At 35.0% G+C, this 12,970-nt stretch overlaps 2 protein-coding genes across 2 annotated transcripts; one reads left to right on the plus strand and one right to left on the minus strand.

The window, feature by feature from the left end:
- Nucleotides 1–2,084: 2,084 nt before the first annotated feature.
- On the minus strand, nucleotides 2,085–5,189 carry LOC133321618 (ADP-ribosylation factor-binding protein GGA3). The gene is made up of 7 exons (XM_061530700.1): nucleotides 5,153–5,189; nucleotides 4,924–5,087; nucleotides 4,000–4,289; nucleotides 3,626–3,951; nucleotides 2,951–3,566; nucleotides 2,366–2,873; nucleotides 2,085–2,294 (listed from the first exon to the last, which is right to left on the minus strand). Exons 1-7 carry the CDS (start codon nucleotides 5,187–5,189, stop codon nucleotides 2,085–2,087), a joined length of 2,151 nt encoding a protein of 716 aa, XP_061386684.1.
- Nucleotides 5,190–6,020: 831 nt separating this feature from the next.
- On the plus strand, nucleotides 6,021–9,384 carry LOC133321607 (E3 ubiquitin ligase Rnf157). Its single transcript, XM_061530692.1, has 3 exons — nucleotides 6,021–6,852; nucleotides 6,929–8,282; nucleotides 9,211–9,384. Exons 1-3 carry the CDS (start codon nucleotides 6,034–6,036, stop codon nucleotides 9,381–9,383), a joined length of 2,346 nt encoding a protein of 781 aa, XP_061386676.1. The 5' UTR covers nucleotides 6,021–6,033; the 3' UTR covers nucleotide 9,384.
- The last annotated feature ends 3,586 nt before the right edge of the window (nucleotides 9,385–12,970 follow it).

Consider the following 12,970-nt stretch of genomic DNA (forward strand, 5'->3'; position numbering starts at 1 on the left):
GATAGGGGAATGCCAATTTACAACCACTTCTGTGATAGTATACATCTGAACCCTTAAAAAAACAGACAAAAGGGCGCGTGACCTTTATATAGACAAAGATGTTTTTCATCCTTCAAAAATCCGGAATGCCCAATCAGAGTCACTTCGATGGAAAATTGCTGCCAAAACCTTCGAAATGCCAAAAATGAGGTCGGAAGTTTATGTAGGTGCTATTAAAAAACGTCTTTCCATATAGGACTCTTTTTCCAGAGATTTTTTTTACCAACCAAGAATCCGATATGTTAAATTACAGCCACTTCGAATGCTCAATTAGAGCGACTTCGAGGAAAATTGCGACCCAGTCGTTTTAAATACCAAAATTGAGGTCGGAAACTTATGTAGATGATATACAAAAACGTGATCCCATAACGAAATTTTTTCCTGAGATTTTTTTTTACCACCCAAGTATCCGATCGGACAAATTACAGCCAATCCTTCAGCGAAAATTGCGGCCTAGTCCTTTTATATAACAAAATTGAGGTCGGAACTTTATGTACAAAAACGTATTCCCAAAACGATTTTTTTCCAGAGATTTTTTACCACCCAAGAATCCGATATGTTATATTACAGCCGCTTCGAATGCCCAGCCACTTGAAACAAATGTGGCCAAGAACTTCGAAATGCCAAAAATGAGATCGGAACTTTATGTTGGTGCTATACAAAAACCGCATTTCCATAACGAATTTTTTTCCTGAGATTTTTTAACCACCCAAGAATTCGATCTGATAAATTACAGCCACTTCGAATGCCCAATTGTTTCCATTTCGATGGAAAATTTTGGCGAAGATCTTCTAAATACCAAAAATGATGTCGGAACTTTATGTAGATGCTGTAAAAAACGAGTTCCCATATCGAATTTTTTTCCAGAAATTTTTTTTCTATTCGTCTTGAAAACTTTGAAAATACGGTCATCTTTATAGGAGGAGAACTACGTCAAAACATGGACCTGTATTGACCTTTTTCTGCAAAGTTGTTAGTCACACTTCATGAACCCGGCGTGCAAAATTACCGCCCTTTTGGAACCTTTATAGAAGGGCTACTTCAAAAAAAGAACCTATATCGAACATTTTCTGCAAAATCTCGAAATGGCAAATTACAGTCCCTTCTGTTTGAGGCTGCAGGTATCGCCTACAAAATTCCGGAGCCATGACAAAATAGGGACCTATATAGACAATTTCCTGCAAAGATGTGATCAACATCTTCAGGAAATCGTGCCTTTTGCTTAAAAAAATCGACTAAAACTTTAAAATGCCGAAAAAGGATTGGGGACCTTTATATTGATAATTTTCAGCATAGATGTATTTCCAAATATGAAGAGGACGAGATGAGCAGCAACCTTATCTTTTACATTTCAAAATTTTCTGTCCCCTCCTTTTATTCTTGCCTCCGTAATTGATGTTGGTAAAATCGAAGATAAAATCAACCGCTATTTATCTTCTGTAGCAGCATTTTTTAGGGAACAAACTTGGAGACGTCTCCATTTAAATCAACCGACAGGCAAATAGTTACAACAACCATCAAATATACCCAACATCTCCGAATGAAGTACTGTAACTGTCGCCTTTTAAACTTCAGAATGTAAAATAATTTGCAATAATACAAAACAACCCAATATTTTAGCCGTATTTTTTGCATAATTTTTATTTTATTTTTTTCATCTACCTAATTATTCAAATAATTAGCCAATAAATTAGTTGCAATCAAATTAAATATTTATATACATAAAAATATTTAAAAACAAAATGTTAAATAATAATAATTTAGTGGCAAATAGCAAAAATTGCCATTGGAATTCAACTTTTCAAAAAATTAATACAAAAGACTGGGCATTTAAGCACAGCTTAAATACAGGGATAAGTGGTAAAAGTATCCCCACTACTCCTTTAACACAAAATGGTAAGAAGGGATACAATCAAATACTCAAAGCTTTATACAAAATAGTTGGAAACTCAATAGTCAAATTAAAAAAATTTTGGCAAAATCAAAAAAATTATAAAATAATATATGTGGAACTGATTCCATTTGTTTCCAACATATTTAAATAACTAAACATAGGGAATATTTTTTGCAATAATTGACTCCTTTACAGGATCGGGATCGTCACCCAATCTATAGCCCACAATACATGTCACATCCACAGCCTTTTCAGTGGGATTCATAAGCAAAATCACTTGATTAATTGGCTCTGAGGGTCGGAATGGTTTGCGTGGAGTCAATCTGGTATCTGTGGGTGGCAGCAAACGTACCTTGCAGGGCTTAAAATCCAAGAAGAAGAAAAAAATCAAAATTATTTTTATAATTTTTTATAATTCTTTTATCTTCTTACCTTTTTCACACTTGCCTCAAACTGAAAATCTTCCACTGGCAGTCGTGACTTATTCACAACCGACATTACAATAACCGAAACATGTGGTGAAGGCCGATCTGAAGTGAAATTTAATGAAACCTCAATGTCTTCATCGTCCATGAGTATTCGCTGGCCCTCGGCAATGGGTGTTAATTGATCCAAATCGATTTGTATTTCTGCCAAAGGTTTGCTGCTGGTCGCCACAGTAGCTGGGGAGGATAATGGCTGCGGCTTTATGGCATTATTTTCAATAGTCTTATTTTCTTCATTTGATTCTATAGAAACGCAATCAGTTATTGGTTTTTCGTTTTCTATCTCCAAGGAGTTTTTCTTTTCATCTGTGTTAGTGATATCACTCATCAACATGGGTTCATCGTTTGATTTACAATCCATTGTTGTAGTATTGCCATTTTGTTGTTGTTGTGATTTCAAGGAAATTTGCATTTTATCTTTGGCCAAATCATTAAGGGTTACCTTCTCAGGTTCTCTGAAAAAAGAAAATGGAATATATACAGATTTTGCATAATGGAAAACTATTTTAAACTAAAATCTAAAAAGACTTACTTTTTAAATGTCGCTTGCCGCTGCTCATTTTGCAGGCTTTTCTTAAACAACTCTTCGCTTATTTTATCGATTTCCCTTAACTCCTTGAAGCCATGTTGTTTTTGTGTTTCAACACCACCACCATCTGTTGTTTTTGTCGAATTTTCATTTTCCGCTTCCATTTTTGCCTTTGTCTTGAAAACACTTATCGGTTCCAATAAATCCAAATTATTAAGTAAATCTGTAGGATAATTTGTTGACTCATTATTTTTAGTTTCAATACTGCCAAATATTTCTGTTAACTCGTCTAAAGTTGAATTTTTATTATCCGCCTTGGTTTTTGCATTATCAACTTTATTGTTGGCAGATGGTGTTGTTGTAGGAGGATTAAGGGTGGTGTCACCCAAAAGTTCTGAGAGAATATCAGCATTTGATGTCGTTGAATTGGCTGAAGCTGATGCAGATGCGAATGATCTTGATGTATTTATCAAGGGTGTTGCATTGGAACCTGCAATTACATGATTTGTTGTTGTCGTAGCCGTTTTAGTTTGATATTTATTTTCATCCGAGCCATTAATTAATTCATTGTAACGTTGTAATAGGGAAAAAAGGTGATCTTTGGTTATCAAAACATCCGCTGAAAAAAGCAAATTATTTTAATTACGTATTCAAAGTAGTTATTAGATTTTTACTTACACAAAAAATCCGGTTCCGAATCACCCAAAAAATCTGGCCATCTTGCCATTTGTTCATTATGTCCCTCACAGGTACTGTACAGACTTTGCATTATCTCCTTATCATCTGTGGACGATGGTTCCGTTGAATATACATTTATCATTTGCTCCAACAATTCCATGGTATTTTCAATTTTCTTCAATTCCGATTTTAAATGACATATAAATTCAATACGCCTTGCCTCCTGATTGAAACGATGTTGTATTACCAAATTGGCCTTGCGATAATTCTCTTCGCCACCCTCTTTTAATAGTTTTGCTACCAGTAAATCATCTTTACCCAAAATGCTGGCACGTTGATCACGCATTTGTACTCCGGCACCACCATTCGTCGACGACTTGGCATTATTAACCGATGCAGCCGGTCCATGAGGAAAATTAATTTGTTTTTTCAGATTATCATAGGCTTCTAGAATTTTATTTTTATCGGCATGTTCTACGGTCCACAGCATTAAACATTCCATGATGCGTTTTTTGGTTTGCAATGGTACAGGGGGATCAGGCAAAGATCCTGGTGGTCCTGTTGGTTTATCCAACACCAAGCCAATTAATTTATTTAGGAAGACAAATTTGGCGGTTTTCCTTTGGAAATCTTCACCGCCCTTCGACATGCATTCCTCTAGTAACTAGAAAGAAGATAATAAAAGAGGCTATGTCAAACTATTTATCTATATGAAAATCGTTTTGCGGTTAACAAATTAGTCTTGATATTTTTTTTATAAAAATGCATGCTTGTAAATTTCGTTTTTTAAATCCACTACTTAAAAAAAATTGGTTGAAATTCCAACATTGGCTAATACTGATTCAAAAAATATTTTATAAATATCCGCAACTTAAAAATCTTCGAAAAAGAAAATATTTTCGAGGATCCGCGATTCTATGTCCTTAAAAAATATTTTATAAAAAGTCACTCTAACTTAAAAAAATATATAAAGAAATCCAAGCGCGTATAGTCCCTAAAAAACATTTTATTTAAGTCAATGATCTTATACCTAGTCCTTGAAGAATATGTTTTAAATGTCCTACTCCTATTTTTTTTTTAAGAATTCCAAAAAGCCATATTTCTCAATAATTCGGACAAGTGTTTTAAACCATAATGACAAATAATATTTAGATATCCTCTCCTCCTCTTCACCCCCCTCCTTCAATCTACATACTATCTCTAAAAACAAACAAAAAACATTTGATAGCATTATTTCTAGATAATAATAAACCATTGGGTAGAAAACAAATCAATCGGATCTTTTTTGTTTTTCTTACCCCAATTGCTTTGTCTGCTTCGGTTGTATTATGCGATTTTATTTTGTCCACAATTAATTGTTGGGCCTTTTCCACCAATGCATCTTTGTTATTATTCACCAGCATACAAAAAATTTGCACAGCCATATTGTCTACTTCAACTTGGGAAGGATTTGTTGACCTCTCTTGATGGGGGAAAAACAAGTTAGCCGCATTTTAAAATCAATTTAAAATTTTACTACGTTCTTACCCAACATCTCCTCCAAGAGATTTTCATCTGTCTTCATGTTTTACGTTTTTTTATTGGATGTAAACAACCGGTGTTCTTCCCAAATTTATAAATTAAAATTTGCGAAAAAACCTGAATTTTTCCAATTTTCTCCGTTTTTTCTATTGTCTTCTTTGATTGCTCCAAGTCAGTCTAGTTTGTAGAATAACGGCGGTGGCGGCGTTAACTTGTTGTTAACCAATCAGCTGTTTTAGACGGTCATCAGCGGCGTTATTTACTTTGTTTTGAATAACCACCCTGTACTAGAAACATTTGGCGCTGCAAATTATAATCGTCGTTATATTCCATTTCGCTAAAAAAAGGCAGGAGACTGAAAAAAAATATTTTTCATTTTTCTCCGTTTTCTACTGTCCTTTTGTATTAATGTATTCATTGTGTAACGCTGGTATCAAAAATAAATTAACTGTTCAAATGTAATAACAACGCCGTTAATTCGTTTAACGACAATAGGCTCTTTCCCGAAATGTAACGGCGCCAGCGATGAATTGTTGACACCCAATCAGCTGTTCATAAGGAACACAAACGGCGTCATTTATTTTAATTGTAAGAAGCGCCTTCTCATTAAAACTATCGCCGTTACAAATTACCAGCGTTCGACTTTATAGTCTGCTCGCAAAAAAAAACGAGAGAGGAAAGCTGGAAAAAATATTAATTTTCTATAAGAAAACACCATCAAAACAACATTTATCTACATTTGCAATGGCTAATTAATTTGGGAATATATCAAGAATCGAACTTTTCCAATGACTAATTGTTTCAACAACGTGGAAAAATAGAAAAGTTGTAGGAAAACACAGATTTTATATATCTACAGCAAATTAAGTGAAACCCCCCCAAACGAAATGGGTGCATTTACAAGTCGCCAACAGAATGAACAGGAGGCCGAACAAAATGCCAACACTCATGCCTATAAATATCCTCCGAGGTCGGGTAATAATTTCTTTGGTAGTCATTTTATAATGGGCGGTGAACGTTTCGATACACCCCAGCCGGAATCGTATTTATTTGGTGAAAATGCTGATTTGAATTTTTTGGGAAATCGCCCGACGGCATTTCCCTATCCTCCGCCACAGGCCAATGAACCAACCAAGACTTTGAAAAGTTTGGTAAACATACGCAAAGAGTCAGTTCGCTTCGTAAAGGTCAACAAAGAGAAACAATCGTCGGAAACGGATCAACATGACGGTAATTGTTTAAGCGGCGGTGGTGGAGGAACTGCATTGGATACACCACCATGTCTTTATAATATTGAATTTACATTTGATTCGGATGCCAAATGTGCAATTACCATCTACTACTTTTGCAGTGAAGATGTTAGTCCCAGTGGTGTAACGTTGACGCCACGCGATGGACTCACTTCGGAGACATATCACTATGAAAAGGGCATCAACCAGTTCTTTTCTCAGCCCAGTCATGTTTTTAATCCCCAGTTAATACCCGAGGATGATCTTATCTATAATCCGGGTAAGGAACAATACCCTGTTGCCATACACTGTGTGGTGGAAGAGGGCAATGAAGATTGTCGTCAATCACATACAACGATATGTGTTATTGATCACCATCCGGAGAGCAATAGCTATGTATTGCGAGCTCTGAAACAGAAAATATTTGTCGATGGGTTGTGTTATCTACTGCAGGAGATTTATGGTATTGAAAATAAGGTGGGTATCACTTTTCGAATAATAGGTATTTTTTATTGCCCAATAACAAACAACATTTTCTATATTCCCTTTTCAGGCCATCAATAAAAGTTCCATTGATGAGGATCTTGATGACCATGGCAGTGAATGTGTTATTTGTATGAGCGAAACTCGTGACACTTTGATTTTACCCTGTCGCCATTTGTGTCTGTGTTATTCATGTGCCGATTCGTTGCGTTACCAGGCCAATTGTTGTCCCATTTGTCGTGCTCCATTCCGGGCTCTTCTGCAAATACGGGCCGTACAAAAGGGTGTAAACAATCATGTCTTACACCAGAACACACCCACCTCAGCTGCCGGGGAACCATTGGCCTGTGAACATCAGGTGCCACCAGGCTTTATACCAGTCTCTTTGATAGAGGCTCTCAATGGTCCACCTCAATATGTGGGTACACGACGTGGTGTCGGGGATGGTAATGATATGTTGGACGGTGGCAGTGTGGGTGCTGTTGTCAATGGCACTAACTCGGAACATCATAAGGCCACATCACCATACAAACCCTCTTCCCAGCGACGTTCAAAGGGCAAAAAGAATGCTTCGACTTCGACCAATTCCACTGAAATGTCTACAATGACCAATAATGGAAATAATGGTAGCACTACCGATAATCCTGAGGAGGGCAATAGCGGAGCAACATCTGATAAATCGCTAGATAAACGCTCGTCACAGGATAAATTGCAAATTGTCAATGAACGTCATAGTTTGAAAGTACCCAAATCATCCCACAAAAGACATTCCAAAAATACACCAACAACAAATCCCGAAATGACTTCGACCGCAACATCTATGCATGACGAACAAGACGATGATAGTGAAAATGAAAAATTATCACCTCTACTATCGCCGGGTAGTAAATGTAAACCCATACCACCCCAACTGGTAAAAACATTGACTCAAGCCTCAGACAATGAAGACGCCGAAGAGGAGGATCGCCACGATGAAGATAATTCGATGATATCATCAGAACCCACTGTGGAATTTAAGGGAAGAAAATCCACTTCATTTAAAAAACACAAAAAGGCTAACAACGATAAAATGCCGGAGGCATCAAATTCGGGAAATGTCACACCTGGTGTTATACCACCACCACCACAAGCAACCACCGCTTCGGTGACTGGGGTTGCATCCGTCGCTGGTGTAACTGAAGATTCGGATTATTATACACCAGAAGATCCTCAAAATTGCATTTTAAGTCCATTGTGTCCTGAGAAGTCTAAAACTTTGTCCGGTGCCGGGGAAAAACTTAAAAATTCTTTGGCTAAAAAGAATTTACACAAGAAATCCACATCGGTGGGTAATATTGTCGGTTCGGGTGGTACCGGTGTGGCATCCACTGCCAGTTCTATGGGTGCTGTTGATATGAAGGGCAATAATGTTAGCTCATTGCCAGGTAAGTTGGAAATATTTTGCACTTTGTGGGATGTGGTAGGGTGCCAAATCTCCAGGCAAAAATTAAAAAAAAATCAAAGACAATTTTTCAAAATCTCAATCATGCTTGAATTTTTAAAGCAGGCCAAACCTAGGTGTACTTTTCTAAGGCGTGGATTTTATAAAGAAAAAATTCCAAGGCTATTTTTTAAAGAAACCCTTTTTTAAAGTATATTTTTTCAAGGTTGGAATTTTTAAAGAATATATTTTCAAGGTTGAACTAAGGCATGGACTTTTCACAGAATATTTTTTCAAGGGTGAACTAAGGCGTGGATTATTTACAGAAAATTTTTTCAAGGGTGAACTAAGGCGTGGATTACTTAAAGCATATTTTCTCAAGGATTTTAGATTTTTTAAAGAATATTTTTTCAAGGGTGAACTAAGGCGTGGATTTTTTAAAGAATATTTTTTCAAGGGTGAACTAAGGCGTGGATTTTTTAAAGAATATTTTTTCAAGGGTGAACTAAGGCGTGGATTTTTTAAAGAATATTTTTTCAAGGGTGAACTAAGGCGTGGATTTTTTAAAGAATATTTTTTCAAGGGTGAACTAAGTCGTGGATTTTTTAAAGAATATTTTCTGAGTTCTCAAACAGACGTGGACATTTTAAAAGAATATTTTTTGAGTTCTCAAACAGACGTGGACTTTTTAAACGAATATTTTTTGAGTTCTCAAACAGGCGTGGATTTTTTAAACGAATACTTTCGGAGTTCTCAAACAGACGTGGACTTTTTAAACGAATATTTTTAGAGTTCTCAAACATACGTGGATTTTGTAAAGAATATTTTTTTTCAAAATCTCAAGCAGAAATATTTTCCACATTGCCAAAATTGATGTAGGGTAACATATTGTCCTTAATGATAGCATTTCTTGTTTTACTTTTTCTTTCCAGATATGTTGGACAGCCCGGTAAGTGCCACTTCGGCATCAACACGCAGTTCCAGTGACAGCTATTCATCAAGCTCATCCACCAAACAGTTGTTGAGTTCAAATCCCAATACTGCTGCGGTGGCAAATATTATTGTCGATGATAAGACATCCTTGCAGAATGCCGTTAATGTTTAAAATAAGATGAAAATCAATCAATATAAAAATTAATATACTCGATATTTAGCCCTATTGTCAAGATGTTATACAGATAAGTATTTTTTGCTTATTTTTTTATGTGTATTTTTTTTTTAATTTAATCTTGTGTGCAACAGCAGAGGTGGGGCTTTTTAGTTATTTTTTGTATATCTTTGTGGTTAACTTTTTCGCTATTTTTTTTTTAATTAATTAAATGGAATTTATTTTTCTTTTTTACACTCGAATATGAATGAATAACAAGTTTTGCAGTATCTCAATTGTTTTATCCGAAGAAATTGCTCAAAATTGGAAATTAATTACACTTTTTTTCTAAATCGCAAAAAGCTCCACTCTCAATGATTCTTTTATATAGTATTTGTTATAATTTATAAAAAAAAATACATTTGTTTTATTACAATTTTTATTAATTTATTGGATTGGGAAATTTATCTTTTTTATGTATTTAAAATTTTTAGGAAATAAAAAAATAGCATTTTAAAGAAATTTAAGCAAAATAATTTACTAATTATCCATTAATCTAGTTAATAATAATAAAATATATTCCAATATAAAAAAACAACAAAATATTGAGAAGTTTTTTTTTAGATTTTATCTAGACATCTTAAAGGAACTGAGTTTACAATATTAGAATACGTTTCGCCTGTCATCAATCCCTTGTCACTGAATCTTGACTTATCAGAATCATGTACTTTTTTTTCGTCTTTACTCCTCCTCCAACTAGTCCACTTCCTATTTAGTATAGGAGGTATAGGACCATATATCATGCGTAGACAAAGTCTAAAAATCTTTTAAAAAACGAGTTCAGCTTCAATTAGTTGATGTTTTGTGACTTGATAGGTTATCCGTATACGAAGAATTTCGTCAATTTGATAAACACGTGTTAGTTAAGCGAAGTCTTAACGAATCGCCATTTTGTAAAATATTATTTTTAAGCCCGTGGGCGTATTATACTTTTTAATTGCGTCCTTCTTGTGAGCCGTCCGAAGACGAACTGAAATCATATACTTGTATTTCACTTCCGTCGTCGCCAGTAGCGAAGACAACTCAATTACAAAAGAAGCAAAATTTAACACTAATGGTGTCTGCTGGTCTAAGTTAGGAAGGTTTACAAATTGGGAAGTCAGCAGCTGAGAACATCAGGTGCTACCAGGCCTTTTAGCTATCTCTTTAATAGAGGCGCTCAAGGGTCCATCTAAATGTATGGATATACTATCTGATGTCAGAGATGGTAATGATGATGGTTGGATGGTAGCAGTGTGAGTCCTATTGTATAATAAATATCTACTTCCGAATCCGAAGAAACAGTTATGATGGTTACATGCCCTAAGATAGGTAGTGTTAATGGAATTAATCTGCAGCAATGTCAATGCTCAGTCGAAACGGTTCTGATACTGTAACATCCAATTATGTGCAATTTTGATTTCGTAGAATGTTTGTCGTCGAAAATGTCGATAAAATCGGAGAAATGATCGAAGTTGACCGGCATGTTAGCAGTCGTAACATCGCCCAAGAGCTAAATATAAACCGTGGCTGTTTTAAACCATTTACATTATTAGATATGATACCATTTGTATTTGGCGAACCAGTAGATATAGATCTTTAACATTTAGAATGATAACTGAGTGAGTGTAGAATAGATGTATCAACGGATTTGTTTTTAGAAATTTGAACGAAATGTACTAAATTTGGTATAATTTCGCAGCATGAGAACATTTAGAGCTAAATTTGGGATGAGGGTCACTCATAGTCCGAAGGCGACAGATTGGGCTGGGTTTTGTGAAATTTGTAACAAGAATTCGTACCATTTGTATTTGGCGAACCGGATCTATATAATTTGGAATTGGGGTCACTGATGGAATAGGAAGTCGAATTATAAGCATCCGAAAATTACTAAATCGTACTAAATTTGTACAATTTCGTTGCTGAGAGCATTATACAGCTAAAAACATGAAATTTTAAATGCGAATCAAGTTTGAGATGTAGGATCGATATAAGGAGGTGGTTTCGGAAATATGTACACATGTATACGAAAAGTACTAAACAGTACTAAATGCGGTACAATTTCGGTTTGGAGAAACGGATAGAGCTAGAACCAAAAAATTTTAAATTAGTTTTGGAAATTTGTACTTACGTTTACGATGTGTACTAAATGGTATTAAATTTGGTGCAATTTGAATTTGAAATACGAATCAAGTTCGAGAAGTAGGGTCGATATAAGGACCCTACTTTTGGAAATATGTACACATGTATACAAAAAGTACTAAATTTGTTACAATTTCAGTTTGGTGGAACGGATGGAGCTAGAATCACTAAATTTGAAATTAGCTTTAGTAGTTTTGAAAATTTGTATATATGTGTACAAAGTGTACTAAATGGTACTATGTTTGATACAATTGTTATTTGGGTGAAACGATCGAGCTGGAAACCATGAAATTTGGAAATACGATTTCTATTGCATTGTTGAGATAGGTAGTTAGGGAAATTTATATCTATATGTACTAAATTTTATACACATTGAATTTGGGTGAAACGATAAAGCTAGAATCATGAAATTTCGAATTAGGACTACTACTGTTGGAGTGTAGGATTGGTATATGTAGGTAGTTTTTGAAATGTTTACGAAATATACTAAGTGGTACTAAATTTCATACAATTGGTATTTGGATGCAAAGGTCGGGCTGAAATCCTGAAATTCTAACGGGTGAAACGATTAAGCTGAAATACTGAAATTTAGAATTAAGATTACTGTTGGATTAAAGTTATGTAAAGGTAAAGGTATGTATAGGAAGTTTTAGAAATTCGTACTTACGTATAATAAATAGTACTAAATTTGGTACAATTTGAATTGTTGATGAACCGATAGAACTGGCATCCTGAAATTTGGGGAATAAATTTGATAATATTTAAATTTGGTTGAACCTATCGAACTCGAATAATAAAATTTGGAAATAAGAACTACATGAATACAAAAAGCAAGAGATTTTAAACATCAAGTGGTCTATTAAAGGAGAGGAGGTCTGAACGTAGGGAAATAAGGGGTTGCTAAAAATCAAGTAGTCTATTAAAGGACAGGAGTTATGAACGGAGGGAAATAATGGGTTGCTACGTTACATCGATTATCAGAATGTACGTTGACTTATTCATTTCCTAGGTCAATGATGGTGTACCCCACTGGTCTTAACTAAACGGAATGCCTGAACGGAATAACAAATTATTACCATCCAAAAGCGAGTTTATGTCGGACATGACATTGCGGAATATAACGCCTCTCCCAAATTTTGGGTGGCAGCTACTGAACAGAAATTTCCTCCGAGTCCTAGAGACCATAGGTTTTGACATAGGTCCAGGAATTTTACACTTCGTTTAATACTAGTATACTGGTTCTTCTTGATTTAGTCCAGAATTGAGTTTTGATTTACAGGATTTGTTATGGAACAGTTTTTGCGTTTTTTCGAAGGTCTAATTTTATCATTAATCAACATCGATTTAATGAAATAACGCCACTTTTCAACACAGTCAGAATTGCACTGAAATTTGTGTTTTAAAAAATCAGTTGTTTCACTTGT

This window comes from Musca vetustissima, unplaced genomic scaffold, assembly GCF_032173495.1.
Source record: "Musca vetustissima isolate MV318-11 ecotype Yass unplaced genomic scaffold, APGP_CSIRO_Mvet_v1 utg23153, whole genome shotgun sequence".
In the NCBI taxonomy this organism is placed as follows: domain Eukaryota; kingdom Metazoa; phylum Arthropoda; class Insecta; order Diptera; family Muscidae; genus Musca; species Musca vetustissima.